The sequence below is a fragment of the Notamacropus eugenii genome, chromosome 3, assembly GCF_028372415.1.
Source record: "Notamacropus eugenii isolate mMacEug1 chromosome 3, mMacEug1.pri_v2, whole genome shotgun sequence".
In the NCBI taxonomy this organism is placed as follows: domain Eukaryota; kingdom Metazoa; phylum Chordata; class Mammalia; order Diprotodontia; family Macropodidae; genus Notamacropus; species Notamacropus eugenii.
Window position 1 is genome coordinate 205,143,465 of NC_092874.1, and position 20,610 is coordinate 205,164,074.

Below are 20,610 nucleotides of genomic sequence, written 5' to 3' on the forward strand. Positions count from 1 at the left end.
CCTCACCTTCTGGTGAAACACCTATTTGGTGTTTCATGGTGGCACAAAATTTAGGTCTTGCCTAAAAGGGCAAAGGGACAGAATTTACTTTTAAAGGGATGATGTCTGATGGAAAGAAAATAAGAATAGAGAAAACAGACTACTCTAGACTTGCCATAGGTCCCTACCCTTCTATATTAGAACAAGGCTAACAGAAAGAAAATCAAAGGCCAAAGGTTTTTGCATTAGATTGAGAAGCAAAATTGGTTTGAAGCTACATAAGAACTTGGTTTTGTTTTACATCTTTTAATCTAGAGATTCTTTTCTTTGGATCTCTAGTTGCCAGTATCCCTCAACCTTTGAAAGCTTGATTTCATATCCTCAAAGTCAAAAGTGAAAGCATTTATTTCTCTCCCAAAGCCTGTCTATTCTTGGTGGCTCTGTTGAAAAACAAAAAATTTAATCTTAAAGAAATTTCAAACGTTTCAACTATGGAAGGAAAAAATACTTTTTCCACCCAAGTCATTTCCCCCTTCAAAGAAATCACTTTTGAAAAGTGATTTTTAACAATGTTTTTTTAAAGGATGACATAGACTTTAGTTAATTTCGTTTATTAATAACTGCCAAATACTGAAGAATTTTTTTTTTAACAAAAGCCTAATAAAATACTTCTAGCTTCATATGAAGAGCTTCCTCCTTAAGGCTGTGGAACTCAGTAGAGAGGAAGGACTCTGTGGCTGGGAACATTATGCAATGGTGCCAACAACCTTGGCCTGGTGCCCATTTGGCGTCCTTGGGGGCTGCAGAAACCATCTCAGCCATGCATTTGAGTTTATTGATTATCTTTTCGGCACAGACTGCAATATTAAAAGGGCTTTTGCTTGAAGAGGTGAGATATGTTAAAATTGGGATATTTGTATCAAGACCATGAAATTTATGGACATAGGTACTACAGTTTTTCAGTCAACCTCATTCTAGTTAGTATTTACTTACTTTTCAGCTTTGAGTTTTGGGCTACCCTGCGTTCTCCTCTATGCTCTTGATTTTGAAAGACACTCTCTGGCCTTGTATTTAACCTATCAATCACAAAATTTCTATTAACTGTTATTTGTATTTAGTGTTTCTTTTTTGGATTTTTCTTTGCCCTCTTAGAGCCCTTCTTTAGCCAAAGTACCAGACTAACTCCAACTCAGACCTAATCCCCAAAACCTCACTCATGGACCAGTTTTCATCATTTTTCCTTATAAAGGTTAAGGAGATGGGACTTAGAGAATACAGAACACAACTTTATCAAGTTATTAGTTGAATGTAACAGACTGTCCACAGTATAGCAATGAGCTTTTTCAGAAAATCTGGCTGAATCATACTTTTTCAGAAAGATGGTTTTTAAGAACCAAATTTTATATTTTAGTATGAGGATATTTGGTCTGTCATTTCAAATCTTAGTATACCTTAACCTAGAGATAACAAGTCTATTTCTTGCCATAAAATTTTTTTTAAAAATTAGATGCACGTTTAGGGGTCCTTACTGGTTACACCCAAAAGGAAAGAATATACAGTTTATTTCCACATATGTAGAAGGACTTTTAAGAATCAAAACGGGATAAAACCCTCATGAGTTGTAGAATAGTGTTAAATTAGAATTCTGATCCTGATCTTAAGTTTCTAGTTTTTATTTGGGGTTCACACATCATCCTTTTTTTCCAGTAAGTATTGTAAACTTCTAGCTGGGAAGAGATCCACACCTCCTTCAAAGCAAAGGAAGATGGATATAGTGTCAGGCTCAATTAGACCCAATTGTGCTGCCTTTCCTAAAGGGAACAATGCAGCTTTTGTGATATACTCTAGCAGAAAGCTTGGAAATTTTACAAAACAATCTTACCCTAGCCGAAGCCTAGAGGCTGGCCTCTCCCTGGGAAGGGGGCTGTTCCAGACAAGTTTTGTATTCCTATTTTACACAGATTTTATAAATGTCAGGTCCTTTATCTGTATGCCTTAAGAAAAAACTAAGAGCATAAAACTCTGCATAAGAACAAGATGAATGTTAGCCAGAAACTTCATATCCATATTCTCAAAGCAAGTAGGTGTCAGATCTGAAGGTAACTAACTCTTCATTAAAGGGGTAGCAGAGCTGTAAAAAAGCCCTCATGCACTGTAAAAACACTCACCAGGGTAGAATCAGGGGCCTGCTTCAACGGTGGAAGTGGTTAAAATGCAAATGTGCAAGAACTTCTGGTCTCCCCTCCCCCAGGAAAGGGCTTAAATACAGCCAGGCCTGGAGAGGAATGTTAAAAAGAGGGGATGAACTGCGCTACTCTTTTCCATGGGGACCTTCACACTGTGAGAGATTCAGTATGCATGACTGAACCAGCGAGCAAGGACAGCTCTCTCTTAACTTTCCTGAACAATGGCTTTAGCTCCCTCCACCATTTCACATCCTCCCCACACCCAATATGAGAACAGTAAGGGAGACCATTACTCCTACTCCTTTTTTCAATGGATTTTTTTTTTTTGCCCCACAGTTATACCCCCACTCCCCTTGAAAGAAAAGTTGGCCATTCTGTTGGGTTTTGTTTCATTTTTTGAAATTCCCATGTGGACAATATTGTATTTTTAAAACAAACAGAAAAACCGAATTGAAACTAAAGTGTGAGATATAATCTAATTTTTAGGACATTTCAGTGACAACATTGGTCTTTCTAAAAAGTAAACTTTTAACCATAAGGCTAGTATACATCCACACAGAATGCATTGCTTCCTTTTACTCTCTTTAGAGTATACAAAAATAAACACACAGTGCCTTAAAAATAATTCACAGATAGACTGATTTTTTTTTCAAAAACATATTTCATATTTCCTCTTTTTATTATATAAATATCAGTTTAACCTTTTACTGTAAGAATATAAAATGTTTTTAAGAGGATCTTTGTTATTATTTATACAAATTCACAAACAGTACAATTAATTGATAGGGTCTCTGGGTTTGCTTTAACTCCATGATCTGGCCAATTACTGTGGAGGATTCTTTAAAAAAAAAAAAAAGCCCTCCCTACTCAAAAAGTAAACATTTTTTAAAGCCACAGTTCCCACCCAACCACCACAAAACAAAAATGAGAAAAAACAAAAACCAAAAAATAAAAAATAAACAAAAAAACCCCCTAAACCAAAAGTCATCTATTCCTCCATTTGGAAACAGAATTTTAAAAAACCCAAGAGCTCCATTTTATTGACCGAACTGAGATAAGACATGAATTTCAGTCTCCTCCCCCTTCACATTACAGCCCCTGGGTTCTACAGGCCAGCTCTGCATCTTTCTCCACTCCCAACAGGAAGCCTCCATGACCTTTTTTTTTTTCTTGGTAGGGAAATTTGGAAAAGGGGTGGGGGGAGGGTAGAGTTTGCATATATAATAATCATTTTCAAGACACAATCTGCATCTCACTTTAAACAAACAAAAAAAACCCAACAAAAAACAACACAATTAAACCAGTCCAGTCCTCATTTTCCCTATCATTTGTGCTATAAATTAAGTCAAGGTTCAGAGATACAGTTGGCTCCCAATCCCTACGGAGGAAAGAGAGAAAATTATAGCCAGAATATGGAAGTGAGATACACTGAATGGGGGATTTAGGAGAATCGAAACAAAAAGATTTACAAACCCAAAGGGGTCTCTTTCCAGTCTAGGCACAAAAATGTTTCAGTCTCAAAATATCTTTCTTGTAAGAATTCCAGGGCTTCAGAAAAAAGTAAACTAAAACGAGGTAGCCAGACATATATAAATGTATATATTATATATATTTCATACACATATATATAATATATAGGATATATTCAGCAGAAAAGAATGGTACTTAAAAATCCACAAGGATTTCAAATTTCTTCCAAAATAAAAAAAAGGAAAAATGAAAAATAGCATGAATACCAGATTTGCTATAAAAGAAGAAATAATGAGAAGAGACCAGGATTAGTTACACAAGTAGAGGAGGATGTAGTAGCTGGGTTTGCTTTTTTTTTTGTATACACTTCAAAATAAAAACCAGATCACAGTATTCAAATAAATGCATAAGTGAAGGCAAAGATTCTTCAGCAACTCCCCTGGTTTAAAGAGACTAGTCACTTTACCCTCCTAAACCCTACACTCCCAAATGCAAGGTAGTATGGGTACAGGCAAGCTGAATCAGTCTTCAATTCCTATGCAAAAAGGGGGTGGCTCTATGTGACTGGGTCTGTCCCCATCCTCAGTGTAAAGGAAACGGTAGGGTAGGTGTAGCAGAGGAATGACAAAGCTGGATCTGTTTCCAGCCCCAAATGCCAAGACAGAATGGGCTTGATGGGGCACAAGGAAGGGAAGAGAAAATGAGTATGTTGGCCAGACATCATCGCCCCCTCTCCTCCACTGGGATAATCTGAGTCCAGTCCACAAGGGTAAAGAGAAGGGAGGGGGCCTAGCACTGTCGCCCTCACCTGACCTTCTCACTCTCAGTCATCTGCCAGAGTCCCAGGTTGAGCACCTTGAGGCAGGGCAGCTGAGTAATTCGCTCTAGTCCCCGTTTGGTAATTCGAGTGCAGCCATAGAGGTCGATACCGGTGAGCTGGCTGAGATGTTCAGCAATCAGCTCCAGGCCCTTGTCAGTGATTCGAACACACTGCCCGATGTTGAGGGTGCGCAGCCCGTGCATCTGCCGGACCATCCGATTGATGCCATCATCACTGATGTGGCACGAGCAGAGGGAAAGGGACTTGAGGCCGTCCAGTCCCTGGGCAATATAGGCTAAGCTCTGGTCGCCCACTTTGTCACAGAAAGACACGTCCAGCCCGGAGAGGCGCAGGCTGCCCATGGCCAGGTGCATAATGCCAGTGTCGCTGATGTTATCGCAGGAGCGCAGGTTGAGGCTACGCAGGCTGCCCATGTGGGACAGGTGCAGGAGGCCTGCGTCCGAGATGCCCCCGCAGAAGCTGAGGTTCAGCAGCCTCAGGCCTGCCAGGCCTCTGGAGATGTGCTTGAGGGACAGGTCGGTGAGCTTCTGGCAGTCCTGCAGGGTGAGCTGCTCCAAGCCCAGGCAGCCCTCGGCCGCGCTGCGGGTCATGCCCGCCAGGTGCCCGATGCCCACGTCCGAGAGGTGGCGGCAGCTGCGCAGGTTGAGGCTCTTGAGGCGCTGCAGCCCCCAGGCGATGAGCAGCAGGCCCGTGTTGGTGATGTTGCTGCAGCCGCCCAGCTCCAGCACCTCGAGGCCCTTGAGGTACTGGGCGATGCGGCCCAGGCTGCTGTCGGTGATCTGCTTGCAGAGGCTGAGGTTGAGGGCCCGCAGCGAGCCGATCTCCTGCACGAACGCGTGGCCCAGCCCGTTGTCCGTGAGGTTGTAGCAGCCGCTCAGGTTGAGGCTCTCGATGTTGGCCATGCCCTGGATCACGTAGCTGAGGCTGCGGCGCAGGCTGAGGATCTGCACCCGCCGGATGCCGCGGGCCTGCAGGCTGGGGAACAGGGACGGGTTGGCGCGGCGCAGGTGCAGCTTGGCCTCCACCCCCCGCCACACCGACTTGTGGTAGGCGGCGTCCCGCCAGGCCGTGCACACCTGCGCCGCGCGCCCCTTGTCCCGGACGTCCAGGTAGCCGAAGATCATGGCCAGCAGCTCCGGGAACAGGCACGAGATGTGGGTCTCCATCTTCCTCCTCCCCCCTCCACGGGCGCCGGGGGGGAGGAGGCGCGGGCCCGGGCCCCAGCCGCCCCCGGCCCGAGGAGGGGCCGAGCCCCGCTCACCGCCGCCGGCGCCGCCGCCGCCGCCGCCGCGGGCCCGAGGTCCCCCCCAGCTCTCCCGGCCTTCCGGCTCCGCGCCGCCGCCAAAGCCGCCAAAGCCGCTCCTCCTCCGGGTCCGTCCTTCCTGCCTCGCCGGCCCTGCCCTGCCCTGCCCTGCCCGCCTGCCGGCCCCCGTCCTCCCGCGGCTTGGCGCTCACATGCCGGGCTGCGGGCTCGCTCGCTCACACTCACGCGGCCCCGCCCGGCTCCGCAGGGCCCCGCCGCTCTAGCCCCGCTGGGCTCGGGGAGTGAGGCTGCCTCCGCTCCGCCGCCGCCGCTCCCACGCCCCCTGCTGCATCCTGCTCTTTCCTCCTCCTCCTCCTCCTCCTCCTCCTCCTGCCCCTGCCGCTGCCGCCTGTGCCTCCGGCGGCCGCCGGGCCGAGAAGACGTCGGGTGGGGGCGGGCGGGCTGGCAGGGAGGCCGGGCGCCCTGGGCTCCGGGCCGCCGGAGAGGCTTCCTGCTGCCTTTGTCTCTCGCCCGCTTTTCAAACCCAGCAGCCCCGGGCCGCCCGCACTCCGCCGCCCAGGCGGGGGGACAAGGCGGCCGATCGGGACGAGAAGGGCCGAGCTTTCTCTCCCCCCTCCGCCCTCCGGCAGTTGGGCGCTCCCGGCTCGCGCACGGAGACCGCCACCGCCGCCGCTTCCTCCTCCTCCTCCTCCTCCTCCTCCTCCTCCTCCTCCTTTCGCCGTCTCGGCCGCCGTCGCGAGGCTCCCCTCAGGCTTCAGGGCTCGCGGGCGGGCTGCGCGATTGGTAGAGTCCGGGGCGTCCCCCGCCACTCAGCAGTTCCTTCGCCCTTCCTTTCTGGCTACCCCCGCGCCCTCTGCGACAGTGGTACGAGCCAGTGCTGCCGGAACAGTCGGAGCCGTTACCCTGGAAACCGAGTTCTTCCCTTTCGGCTCTGCCCAGATGATTAACCCCGTAGGCGCCGGATGAGACCCTACGCCAGCCCACTCTCTTCTCCCGGTCCAAATTCCCCCCGGTTCTGCCCTGCCCGTAGACCTCTTACTCCCTCCCTCCTTGCCTCCCATACTGTTTTGGCCTGGGTCTCCTCCAAGTCTGGAAGTCTCCCGCCTCATGCACATGCTACCTGCATGGTCAGGGCAGCCTTCCCCCTCCTCTCCATCCCCTCAGCCAGGTGTCATCTCTGGGGGACCGCCACGCTATCCTCTCCAGCCCGTCACCTCCGGGACTCTTCCAGCAGGACCCAGCTGACTTCTCCACCTTCCTAACCCTCTTCAGGCTCTTACCTGCCACTCAGTCCATCCACTAGTGGTGCCAGACAACGGGCCATGAACCCAATGGTGTGTTCTTGCCTTTGACAAAGTCAGCTGCCTTCCGTAGAAGCAATACTTTCCCATGTTCTTTTTCTTAATCAACCATGTCAGTCTTGAAGAAGCATTATTGTGATATTGCATGAAAGCTTTTGTATAAAGAGGTGCTAATTGACTTTCATAGGGTGACGTATACCTTAAGAGTTTCTGCTGGAAAACCTGAACTGTTGGTTGCCCCCCAAATTTACCATTCCAAGAAATTTGGGCAGTGCTATTAGAACAGTGTCCTAGACGGGGATATGTGGCATGAGATCTTCCCTGCACATATAGAATAAACAAGACCTGAACATTTCAATTAATTTTTGACCTCTCTGCTGTATTTGACACTGTTCAGCATCCTCTCCTCTTATGTTCTGTCTTTCTTGCATTTTAGTGACACAGTGACTCTTACCCTCTTTTTCAGTCTCCTTTGCTGAATCATTAATATCATGCCCCCTTAATTATGAGTGTCCCATATATGAGTGTCCGCGTAAGTTCTATTATAGCCATTTTCTTCTCTCAACGCTCTCTTTTGATTACCTCATCGGCTCTCATGGCTTTAATTTTTATTAATTCATTCAATTCAATTAACAAAAATCCACCTTCTTCCCTGCTAACCACACCACTACCATTTAAAAAGAAAGAAAAGTGAAACCCTTGTAAGAAAATACATAGTCAAGCAAAACAAATTCCCACTTGCCATGTTCCCCCCCAAAAGTCCTAAATTTTCACTTCTCATGGCTTAAATTTTTACCTTTAGGCAGATGACTCCCCAAGCTATATATCTGACACCAATCTCTCCCCTGAGTTTCAGTCTCACATCACCAGTTGCCTATTGGAAATTTCAGAATGGATTTTCAAACTCAAACTCAGGGTATTCAAAACAACTCATCTTTCCTCCAAAATCTGTCTTTCAAACTTCCCTATTTTTATCAAAGGTACTGTCATTCTTCTAAATTCAGGGTTCATAGCGTCAGCATTTTTCTTAGTCTCCTTCACTCTCTGTATCCAGTCACTTGCTAAACATTCCTGTTTTTCCTCCCACATCTCTCCCATCTAAAACCTCCCCACGCACAGAGCCACCGTTGTGGTTCAGGTCCTCATTGCCCAGCGTGTTGAAATTCTCATCTTCCATACAGCTACTAGATTGATTCTGCTCCTTTACTCAATAAACTTGGCTCCCTATTGCCTCTAGGATAAAATACAAATTCCATTTAGTTTTAAGCCCTTCACAGCTTGGCCCCATTGTGTCTTTCCAGCCTCATTATACATTACTCCCCTTCCAGTACTCTAAGATTTAGCCAAATTAGCCTTTGCTTTGTTCCTCACACATAGCACACCATCTCCCATTTCCATGACTCTGCACTCATACCTGAAAAACACTCTTTCCTCACCTTTGCTCTCAGAATCTCCTTTTTAAAAAGTATAAGCTTTTCTGGTACGCTAAGTTAATGTTTTCTTTAGATTCTATGACAGTCAACAAACATTAAGCACCTACTCTATGCAAGGCATTGTGTTAGCTGCTGAGACTTCTTTCTTTTCTTTAGCTCCCAATACAATTCAAGGTACAAATGGATGATTAAACTATATTTTTTGACGTTAAAGGAAGCTATTAAAGAATTTCAATATCTCTAATGATTTTCCATATGACAGAGCTTTTTTGTTAGCCAAAATTAGCATATTTTCACTGGTATTTTGTGTGTGAATATGTAAAATAAAAATACATAGCCTCTGTCTCCACTCTCCTCTCCTTAGCTGGAGAGAATATTAACATTGTTTCCATATTGTATTTATGTACAATGGATATATCTCTGCGTAATTATGTTACCTCCTATTGGTTACTTCTCAATCAGACCTTTTACATGATCTTCCATTAAGTTTCAGTAAGCTCATTTCAATAAATTCAAGATGTGAAGTCCTAGGTGAAGTTCTGATTTTAGGACCACAGTTCTGGATGAAAGGGAAAAGGTGACAAGTGCCACCTAAAAAAATGAAGGAGAAAAAAGGAAACAATGAACAGGAAAGAGAGATGGCTACTTCAATGAACATGTCCTTCGTTCTCGAAGAGGACCATGACGTCAAAAAGGAGATGAAGACTGGGAGGAATGAGTTTAATAAGGACATGTATAATAGCATTTAGAGCTAGGAGGTATTTAGGTATTGATCATCTAATCCAAACCTCTTACAGATTTGAAAACTGAGTCCCAGAGAAACAAAGTCTCTTGCCTTCAACTGTAACAACTTTCAGTTGAGTTAGGATTAGAATGAATTAGAACCTAGGTCTTTCCCCCCCCCCCCCCTTGCCCCCCAAGCTCTATACTATAGAAACTAAAGCAAAAAGAACCACAGGACTATAGAACATTATAATTGGAAGGGAACTCAAGAGACCTTCTACAGACGTAATTAGCAATTTTAACAGAAGGAACAAACTTCACAAAAATGTACTTGGGACAAGCAGCATGAAACGTGCCCTCAAATCAATTTTGGAAAGACAAATTCTATCAGAGAGAAGCATTGGGATAAAAGGCCTTATGGAGGGGGAGAGACCCTGAGATGTACTGGCCCCATGATGGGACTGCTTTCAAGAAGGGACCAGGTCACCTGGGGTGTGGCCATAGGAATTGGAAAAGAGAGGAAGCAGGCCATCTGGTAGCTTTCTATTTTCAGGCATTTTTCATGTGAATTAGGTTCTAAGCTCAGTAGTTTCTATGGTGATGAAGGAATAGAAATTCTGTCAGGGCCCTCAATTTTTGTACCCTGAGGCAAAGCCTTCTTGTCCTTTCCTAGTTAAGTTTCAGCTCTTTACCTAGTCCAACCTCTCATTTTAGAGACACTCGCTAATATTAGTTTCATCAATTGGCATATTTTTGAATATGGTTACATTATGTTCCAAGCTGTGCTAGAGGGGTAAGGGACTTGAGAAATGATAGTGTAGGAAGTTTGGTCTATGGACAGCATGGGAGGAAGTCCTGGGTTGAAAGCTACCTATGTCTAAATTCCAAATTTTGTTCCTTCAAGCTAGAATTTAAAAGAAACTGGTAATTTTATTTTTAAATAATGTTTTGTTGATTCTTTTTGTCTCTATTTGGGCATTTCTGGGAGGAAGCATTCCCCCCCAAGATTGAATTTTCCCCTCTATAATAGGGGCTTAGAGTCTCCTCTTTGCTGATGTTTATGCTTTTAATTTTGTTCTCTTAAGTTATTGTTAAAACTATCATTTCTAGAAGTTAAGTCAGATGATAGGGTGAGAAAGGCATTCTTACTTAACCACTATTTGTACTAAGACAGTGTTTCTCAATTGATAATAACACTAGCCCTGGTTTTTTACAGTAAACTTTTAAATTATCCAAAGTCCTATTCCCTTCAGCCATTAAAATAGCGGAGACTATGTCCTCACTTGCATTTATAGGTTGGGTCCCCTGTGGAATTTCCACCCTAAAGTAGTTCTGTATTCCTAAAACTATATTGCTAATAAAATCCTACAGTTGGGTTTTTCCTCAATAGTCATTTGGCACCGTTAGCTAAAGGTGAAGGCATTTACTGAAATGGCATAGCATGATAAATAGTAACAAAACATTTCCCCATAAATGTAGGACACTTCCACAAATATACATAGTGTCAAAAAGAACAAGAACATGTAAGAAACACATGTAGCCCAGGTAACTCAAACCTCTAGCACTGTAGAGCCTGAGGTCAGTTCCCGTCTCGTAGAATCTTAGTACTACCTTCCCCACCACTACTGCCCCTTCTCCAGAGAAATGTAAAGGAAGAAATAAACAATTCCTTCTCAAGAACTGGAGTGGGCTTGTCATGATTAGGGCTAATCTGGTGGTTCAAGTTATGGAATGTAATGAAATTAAATGAGACATTCATTCACTTTGCAACAAGTCCTTTGGAAATATTGCCCTTACTATACTCCATCCATTGGTGGCAAGGACTTTAAAGGTCTTCTAGAGCAGGAGCTGGGCAAGCCACAGCTTGTGGGTTGCATTTAGCCTGTGAGGGGACAGGAAGGGAGCAAACATTTACATAGTACCTGCTCTGTGCTAGGCACTGTGGTCTTTACAAGTATCCCAATGGATCTTCACATCAACCCTGGGAGGTGGGTGCTGTTATTATCCCCATTTTACCATTGATGAAACTGAGGCAAGCAGTAATTAAATGACTTGTGCAGGTCCCACAACTAATATCGGAGGCTGGACTTGAATTCAAGTCTCCTTACTCTAGCTAGATGGCGTAGTGGATAGAATGTTAGCCCTGGAGTCAAGAGGACTTGAGTTTAAATCTGGCATTAGATACTTACTAGCTGTATGACCCTGGGCAAGTCATTTAACTCTGTGTGCCTCAATTTTATCATCTGTAAAATGAGCTGGGGAAGGAAATGGCAAACCACGTCAGTATCTTTGCCAAGAAAATTCCAAATGAGGTCACAGAGAGTCAGACATGACTGAAACGACTCAACAATAAAAATTCCTTACTCCGGGTCCAGCACTCTGTGCACTACCTACCTGTCTACCACCTTGAGCTGTTCTTAAATAAAGCTCCTCTGACTTCTGGTCCAAGTCCTTTTCTCTTTCCAGTAGGGGGCTCTAACTCACTAGACCATTCCCCAGCATTTGCTGTTCAATCATTTTCAGTCGTGTCCAACTCTAGACACAAAAGACAGAGACTTTTCCTCCTGAAAGGAAGTAATTAGTAACATTGGTAATAACGCTCTGCTTGACAATTCATATATATCAATTACCATAGCCTTGGAATACTTTATTTTCAACTTGTATATATCATAAGCAAGTCTGTTGAGACTTCAATAATCACTTAAGTTTCTTTACCTCAACCCTTGTATCACATCAGTAACATGTTCAAGTCAGGATTCAGAGTTCCTCATTTAGTATCCCCTTAAGAAAGACTAGAGATTTTCATACTGAGTCCCCTGTACCTAACATTTTACTGGAATATATAACGAGGACAAAGGTGGATACATACTGATCAGTTAATCAACCAGCATTATCAAACATTATTAAGAGCCCTGTGCTGGGAAATACCAATACAAGAATGAAACATTTCCAACTCTCAAAGAGCTTATATTCTAATGAGAGATAAGTAAATATTTAAGTATATACAGAATAAGGAAAATAATCACATGGTAATTAGGGGCAGAAGGCATTAGTATTTGGGGGAATCAGGAAAGGCTTCAGTGCTTAAGCTGTGTGTTGAAAGAAGAAAGAGGTCAAGGTGAGGAGGACTCACATTCCAAGAAAGGAGAATAACTAGTACAAAAGCATGGAGAAAGGAATTGAAGTGTCATGTGTGAGGAACAGAGAGAAATCCAGTTTGCCTGGAGAGAAGAGTGAAGAGAGAAGAATAATGTAGAAGAGATACATAGTATGTATACAAGGGGGAAGAAAGCAATTGAGGAATCAAATCAGGAGGATTCATGATGTTTGCTTTTAAGGAAACTAGGAATTCTAGGAGGTGGAGAAGAGTGAATAAATTCTAAACATGAGAGACCACCTTTGTAAAGGTAAAGGCAACTAGAAGAAGAGTTTGTCTAGGATGATGAGTGTATAAACGACAGTACGTGATATGAAATTAGACTAGAAAGGAAAGTGGGAATTATTATGAAGGACTAAAAATGACAGGGGGAAGATTTTGTCTTTAATACTAGAGGCATGAGGAACCACATAAGATTTTTTAGTAGGAAAGTAATACGGTCAGATTTGTGTTTTAGAAATATCAATATACATTGTATGCCCTAATAAGTTCCAAGCAGATACATGACAGAGGACTGAAAAGAGGTACCTTTCAATACTCTGGTTGGGGAAAGAATTCTTAATAAGGGATGATTAATCATAGAAAACAAAATGGACAATTTCAATCATAAAATCGAAAATCACGAATAAAATTGCAACTAGAGTTTATAGAATAAAAAAGTTTATTAGGGAAAGTCTTTGCAACAAATCTCTGATAAAGGTCTGATATCCAAAGGTCTCATATAAGGGCACTGAATAAATAAATTAAGGGAATTGTTTAAAATAGATAAGAACAAGAGCTATTCTGTAATAAATACTTGGTTAAAGGATATGAACGGACAATTCTCAAAGGAAAAAATTCAAGCTATCAACAACTATATAAAAGAATGCTACAAATCACTGATAAGAGAAATGCAATATAAAATATTAAATAAATAAAATATTAAATTATATATATGTTTATATAAATATAAATAAAAAATTAAATAAAATAAAATATCTCTGAGGTTTTACCTTCCTCTCATCAGTAAAATGAGACAGGATAAATGACAAATGTTGGAGTGGTCATGGGAGGAAAGGCACAGTTGTGCACTCTTGGTGGTATTGTAAATAGGCCATTCTGAAAAACAACTTTGAACTTTAGCCCTAAAGTTGCTAAACAAGATCTAGCCTTTGACCTAGTGATACTGCTGTTAGGCATACACGCAGGCATATACAGGAGCCAGCCTATGGACTCAAGCATTTACACCTTTGGAAACTGGTAAATGTTATTAGTTAGGACTCAAGTTACTATTTTATTGATTGTCTTTAGGCTCAAGAAAATGATGAAGAAAAATTTCAATAAAGTAGATTAAACTTTAAAAAGTACTATATACTTTTGGGGGTGGGGGAGAGTTGGTTACTAAACACTTACCAATGAACCCCTGAATACATTCTAATCCTTATAATATGATTTTACAACCTCTGACCTCACATATTTGTTCTCTTAAGGGTCAAAAACAAATCTTACCTTGCGTCTTTAAAGGGGGTATCCTTTTCTGATATTAGGCTGATTCAAAAGCAGAGGTAAAAGTGCCCATAAAAAAATCTATAATAGCATTTCTGTGGTGGCAAAGAACTAGAAACAAAGTGGGTGCCCATAAATTGGGGAATGACTGAGAAAATTATGCCATATGAATGTAATGGGATATTATTGTACCATAAGAAATAAAAATATTTCAGAATTCAGAGGAATTTGGGAAAATGCAGAATAAAATGAGCAAAACCAAGACAGTAATTTATACCATGACCATAATAATATAAAGAAAAACAACTTTGAAAATCTGATCAATGTAGTGAGCAATCAACTTCATTGGTGACGAAGTGTGCAGAAAGGTAATGGACCAGAGGTGCAGGGTAAGAGATTTTCAGTAATGGCCAATGTGATGATTTGTTTTGTGTGATTATACTTGTTGCAAGGGAAAATAGGGGGGGGTGGTGGTGGTGAATGAAGTGATAGATTTTTTAAAAGAAAGAAAGTGAGACTAAGGAGATGAAAATGGAAATTTTGTTTCTACCTTGCTAGATTTAATATACACTTAAGAGACAACACGTGGTCATGATTTCATGCCCTCTTTTATTCTTTTTTTTTTTATATTGGAATGTTCATTGATGATTGTGAAGTCGATAATGAAAAAAATTTTTTAAAAATGTCATTTTGGCAGTTACGTATAAAATAGCTTAGAGAGGAGAGAAACTGGAAGTAGGGAAACCAATTAGGAGGGCATTACAGTAATCCAGGTTAGACTGTGTGATGGGAAAGATGGGGACATGTGAGAGAGACATGAGGATAGCATCTACAAAATTTGGCAATTTATAGGATATGAAGAATGAGGGAATGGATATATGAGCTTGCAGACCTGGGAGATTGGAAACCTGGTACTGCCACAGTTGTATTAGGAGAAGGAGCAGCCTATTCTCCCAAAGAATAAACCTCTATTGGGGGAGGAAAGATAAGCTTCCAGATAAGGGGACTACAAGATGGGACCCTTGAGATCCCTGCACAGTGCCAGGTAAGGTAACAGGGTCCAGGCCCCTGGAGGATTGAGAGACAAGGGAATGGTGGTGTTTGGACAACTACTGGGAGAAATCCCTTCCTTCTTCAAACCCTCCTCACTTCCCCTTGCTCTCCTCCCCCCATGAAAGTATATTACCCTAGGACAAAATTCTGGTTGTCCTGCCCTGGTTAAGGCTCTGCTGATACCTGGCTTAGGTGGCTGTACCCCCGACTCCTATAAAGTCTCAGTCCCTGGCACTTATCACTCTGGATAGAGTTCTTCGTTGTGAAGTCCCTTGCTCAGGTCACAACTCATCAGTTCCGCTAAATAATACTTCCTCTTGTGCAGTATCATCCATTGATCTGTTTGCAGTTTTACACAGGTCCCAGCAGATGGTGCCAACTATTCACTTTTCTCAGTTGTAGGCCCCAGAGAGGAAGAGGCCTTCAAAGTTACCATGGCTGTATTAAACTCTAAATGCAGCACTACATGTGTCTCCCTCTGAAGCCTTCTTTTGTAATACACAACCTCTGACCTCTCTTAGTGATAAGAAGCAAACTGTACTTAACCTTGTATCTTCCAAGGAGTCTTCCTTATCTCAGGTGGGTTCAAAGTAGATTCCATATTCTTTAAATAGTTCATTTTTAAATTCCATTTTATTTTTATTTTCGGTTTAGTTTGTTTTATTTTTAGTTCAAATTCTGACACTCCTCCTCCCCCTCTTCCACCTACTGAAAAGGCAAGAAAAACAAAGTCCATAACCAATATGCATGGTTATGTAAAGCAAATTCCCTTATTAGCCGTGTCTATTGGAAAGAAAGAAAAAAGAAAGGGAGGAAGGAAGGAAAGAAGGAAGGAAGAGATAGAGAGGAAAGAGAAGAGAAAGAAAGAAAACATTCTTCAATCAGCACTTTGAGTCCATCAGTCCTCTAACTGGAGGCAGGCAATATGTTTCACATGATGAGTCTTCTGGAGCTGTGGTTGGTCGTTGTATTAATATGAGTTTCCAAGTTTTTCAAAATTGTCTTCCCAGGTTCTTCTGAAACTATCCTCTTCCTCATTTCTTACAGCACAATAGTATTCCATCACATAAGTGGTGAACATTCTTTCAGTTTCTAATTTTTTGTTACCACAAAAAGAGTTCCTATAGTATTTTTGCACACATGGGTCTTTTTCCTTTTTTTCTTTGATCTCTTTGAGGTATAGACACACTAGCATTACCTCTGGGTCAAAGGGTATCCATAGTTTAGTATTTTTTTGGAATATAGTTCCAAATTGCTTTCAAGAATTGTTGGATAAGTTCATGGCTCTACCAATAGTGCATTAAAATACCTGTTTTCCCACAACTCCTTCCATGTTTTTCATTTTCTTTTTTTTCTTAACTTAACCAAACTGAAGAATGAAAGTAGGTATCCCAGAATTGTTTTAATTTGTATTTCTCCAAGTATTAGTGATATAGAGCATATGGAGCATCTTTTTCATATGGATACTGATAGTTTAGATTTCTTCCTCTGAAAACTTTATTCAGGTTCTTTGACCAATTTATCATTTAGGGAATGACTCTTATTCTTATGAATTTGACTCAATTCCCTAAATATTGTAGAAATAACACCTTTAGAAGAGAAACTTATTGTAAAGATTGCTCCTGCCAATTTTCTGCTTCTCTTCTAATTTTAGCTGCATTGATTTGGTCATGAAAAATCTTTTAAATTTTATGTAATCAAAATTGGCCACTTTACGTCCTGTGGACTTTCCTATCTCTTATTTTGTAATGAACTCTTCCTGTATCCATAGATGTGGCAGATAATTTCTTCCATACTCCTCTAATTTTTTTATGATGTCATCCTTTCTTTCTAGATCATGTATCCATTTAGAACTTTTCCTGATATCTGGTCTTAGCTGTTGGTTTATTTCTAGTTTCTGCCAGACTGTTTATAGTTTTCTCAACAGTTTTTGTCAAATATTAAATTTTTGATGAAATAGCTGGGATTTGAATGTTTATCAAATAATAGGCTATTGTGTTTATATCATGTACCTAATCCATTCCACTGATCAACTTCTCTACGTTTTACCCTGTACCAAATTGCTCTGACAATTACAGATTTATACTATGATTATACAAGTATTACTAGATCTCCTTTCTTCCCATTTTTTTTTGATTCCCTTCATATGATTTGTTCTTTAATCTATCCATTCTTTAAGATTTCCCAAAGTTTAGCTTCCAATGAATTTTTAATATTTGCTTTAAAGCCCTTTATTGGATGCAATTTTATTGAAGTATGGTTAGAAAAAAGATGCATTTAATATTTCTTCTTTTCCGCATTTACTTGTGAGGTTCTTATGCCCTAACACAAGGTCAATTTTTGAAAGTGTGCCATGCCAACTGAGGAATAGATATATTTCTTTCTGTTTCCATTTAGTATTTTCCAGAGGTATATTATATTTAACTTTTCTAAACTTCTATCCTTAACTCATCTATGATACCTTTCTAGAAAAATTAAGTTTCCTTATCTCTTTTAATTAGGTCTGTTTTTGCTTTTGCTTTGTCTGAGATCATGATTGCAACCCTTCCTTTTTTGCTTCCACTGCAACATAATAGGTTCTTTTCCAGCCTCTTATTTTAACTCTGTATGTATCTTGCTGTTTCAAGTGTGTTTCTTATAAACAACCTATTGTTGGATTTTGGCCTCTAATCCCTTCTGCTATCCTCTTCCATTGTATGGGTGAATTCATCCCATTCACATTCACAGTTATGATTGTTGTTGTCCAGTCATGTCTAATTCTTCATGGACCATAGTACACCAGGTCCTTCTATCCTTTAGTATCTCTCAAAATCTATTCAACAGCATGTTCATTGTCTCCATGATACTATCTACCCATCTCATCCTCTGCTGTCCCCTTTTCCTTTTGCCTTCAGTCTTTCCCAACATCAGGTTCTTTTCCAGTGAGTTCTGTATTCTTATTACATGGCCAGAGTATTTAGCTTCAGCTTCAGTATTTGACCTTCCAGTGAATTCCAGTAAATACCTGCATTGATTTAATATTGACTGATTTGACATCCTTACTGTCTAAAGGACTATCAACAGTATTCTTCAGCACCACAATTCAAAAGTGTTGATTCTCTGGCACTCAGTTTTCCTTATAGGCCAACTCTAGTTCAGTAGCCATACATTGTTAATGAAAAAGAAAACATAGCTTTGACTGTATTTCCCTCCATCCTGTTCTCTTATTCTTATCTTCTTCCCCCTCTGTCCCCTCTTTAAGATGCTGTTTTGCTTCTAACTACTTCCTCTCTTAATCCATCCTCCCTCTTATTCCCTTCCCCTCTTTCCATTCTACTTCCCTGTTCAGTAAAATATATTTCTATACCTATGTGTATATATATTCTTCCCACCTTTAACCATAAAGTTCAAATGTCATCCATTCCTCTTCCATTGTATAAACTCCTTCTTGCATTCCCCCTTTTGTGTGAGATAATTTTCTTCATTCTTCTCTTCTCTTCTTGCCTTTCCCAGTACATTCCTCTTCCTTGCTCTTCCATTCTTCTTTTGAGGTCCTCAAAACACAATAAAATCATAATTGGGCTTTCTCTCTTATTAGACTTCTAAGATGCCTGGTGATATGATGTATTGAGTGTTGCTTCTCAGTTCTTGAATTTTTTCTATCTGAATGGTTGCAGTATTTTTTCCTTGACCTGGGGGTTCTGGATTTGGCTATAGTATTCCTGGGAGTTTTCATTATGACATTTCTTTCAAGAGGTAACCAGTAGATTCTTTCAGATTCTAATTTGCCCTCTGGTTTGAAGATATCTGGGTAGTGTTCTTTTATAATACTTTTTTTGAAATATGATTTTTTTGGCTCTTTTTTTGTTGTTGTTTGTGACTTTCAGGTAGTCCAATGAACCTTGAATTATGTCTCTTGGATTTATTTTCTAGGTCAGTTGTTTTTCCTATAAAATAGTCCACATTTACTTCTAGTTTTTCAGACTTTTGACTTTGTTTTATTATTTCTTGATGTCTTCTGGAGTTGGTAATTTTCATTTGGCCAATTCTGATTTTCAGGGTGTTATTTTCTTCAGTAACATTTTGCTTCTCTTTTTTCAAGCTATTCATTCTGTTTTCATATTTTTTTCTGTAACTCTTATTTGGTTTTAAAATATTTTCTCTTTTTTTTAAACTCTTGCTTTAACTCCTCAAAGAGTTGCATTTTTCTTTATAGCTCTGTTCCTAGGCATCTTCAAGTAATTTTCTTCCTCTATGTGTCTTGAGCTCTTTATGATGGGGTTCTCTGTTTGCTCATTCTTCCAGCCTGTTTCTTTGAACTTTGTTTTAGTACTGGCTCTGTATATTTCAGGGGGGAGGCGATAATGTGTTTTTGCTGAGCTAGATTCTCAGGGTCTGTTCTTCAAGTGTAAAGCCCTGTTGCCAGGGCTAGATCTCTCATAAGTCAGTAGCCAACTCCCTTCTTTGATTACAGGGGTCCCATTCCTCAGTTACTTTCTCCCTGTGTCTAGAGTGTGTGTCTCTGCTCCCTCATATTCTGATGAACCAAAGAGCTCTTGATAATAGCGTCTACCTCCCAGGGTTGCTGTGAAGATCAAATGAGATAATATTTATAAGGCCCAGAGGAAGTGATATGTAAATGTTAGTTGTTACTGTTATAATTGTGGTTATTATGACTGAATGGAGTGTATCTTCCTGGTTAAGTTGCTGTTATACTTAAGAGGCAGTGTGATATCATTATTAAAGCATGAAATTCAGAATCCAGAAGACCTGAGTTCAAATCTTGCCTGAGAGTTATAGTAAATATAGTAAAATAGTAAAAAATAATAACTACTTGACTTTAGGAAAGTCACTTAACATGTTTTGGATCCAATTTCCTCATCTGTAAAATGAGGAAACTCAAAACAGCTACTTCAGAGGGCTGTCATAGGGTTCAATAGAGATAATATACATATAAGGTGTTTTTCTGTACCCTAGAGCCCTTTTTAAATTTTAGCTATTAAACATCATGGCTAGTAGGAAGATGACAGAGAAATCTCTTCTTTTCTCTCCCTTGCCAGGTCTCTTCCATAAAGGTTTCTGAGCATGGACTCTCTAGAATTCCCCAGGGCTTAGCTATTTAAAAGCCCTCTGGAGTGTGGCTAATTTGTTTGCTCAGACAATTACATTGTTTCCTTTCGACTCAGAGAGAGGTGTTCATAATATGTGATAAAGATCTCAAGGTGATCACAAGGTGATGATAGTTTAACATCTTGCCATATTAAAATCTCATCATCTTTTACTAAATCATGTGACTATATCAACTGAGTTAGGGAAAGGAGTATAATCACATTCCCCTTGCTCTATACTCTTTCTCCCTCAACCCATTTGCTCTTCTGGGTTTTTTTTTTGACAAAGTCCATGTGGCATAGTTCACAATTCATAAATTCTTTCACAAAGATACAGGTCTGTCATAGCTAGCGAGTCCTGGGATTATACTCACTCTGAAAAATCATGATTACAATATTTTTAATAATCAGATATCATTGCATAAAATTCTCATAGGTCTTATTGCCTGCAAAGGCCTTTCCCACACCAAAGACTATAAAAAAAAGAAAGAAAAAGAAAATAAAATCCCCCTCCTCAGAGAGAAAAGCCAGTCCCTACAGCGTTTCCAAAACATGTGAGGCTGTCTTTCTCAATGGGATTTAGGGACCTGGGTTCACCTTTTCACAGTTCAGGTAAAAAACCATAGCACTT

At 41.0% G+C, this 20,610-nt stretch overlaps 2 protein-coding genes across 4 annotated transcripts in view; one reads left to right on the forward strand and one right to left on the reverse strand.

The window, feature by feature from the left end:
- Window positions 1–20,610, forward strand: part of WNT5B (Wnt family member 5B) — a 141,675-nt gene that overhangs the window by 77,837 nt on the left and 43,228 nt on the right. The window contains exon 1 of one of the 3 annotated variants that reach the window (XM_072654127.1): window positions 13,365–13,593. The exons of the other annotated variants lie outside the window; for them this stretch is intronic. The gene's annotated coding sequence lies outside the window, so the exon portion shown is untranslated. Of the gene's footprint in view, window positions 1–13,364; window positions 13,594–20,610 lie in introns of those variants that run through there. 3 annotated transcript variants of the gene reach the window in all.
- FBXL14 (F-box and leucine rich repeat protein 14) lies at window positions 2,857–5,751 on the reverse strand. The gene has a single exon (XM_072654128.1). It carries the CDS (start codon window positions 5,640–5,642, stop codon window positions 4,440–4,442), a length of 1,203 nt encoding a protein of 400 aa, XP_072510229.1. The 5' UTR covers window positions 5,643–5,751; the 3' UTR covers window positions 2,857–4,439.

Excerpts from the sequence above, each read along its gene's own strand:
- FBXL14 (XM_072654128.1), bottom strand. The coding sequence starts at position 5,642 with ATGGAGACCCACATCTCGTGCCTGTTCCCGGAGCTGCTGGCCATGATC.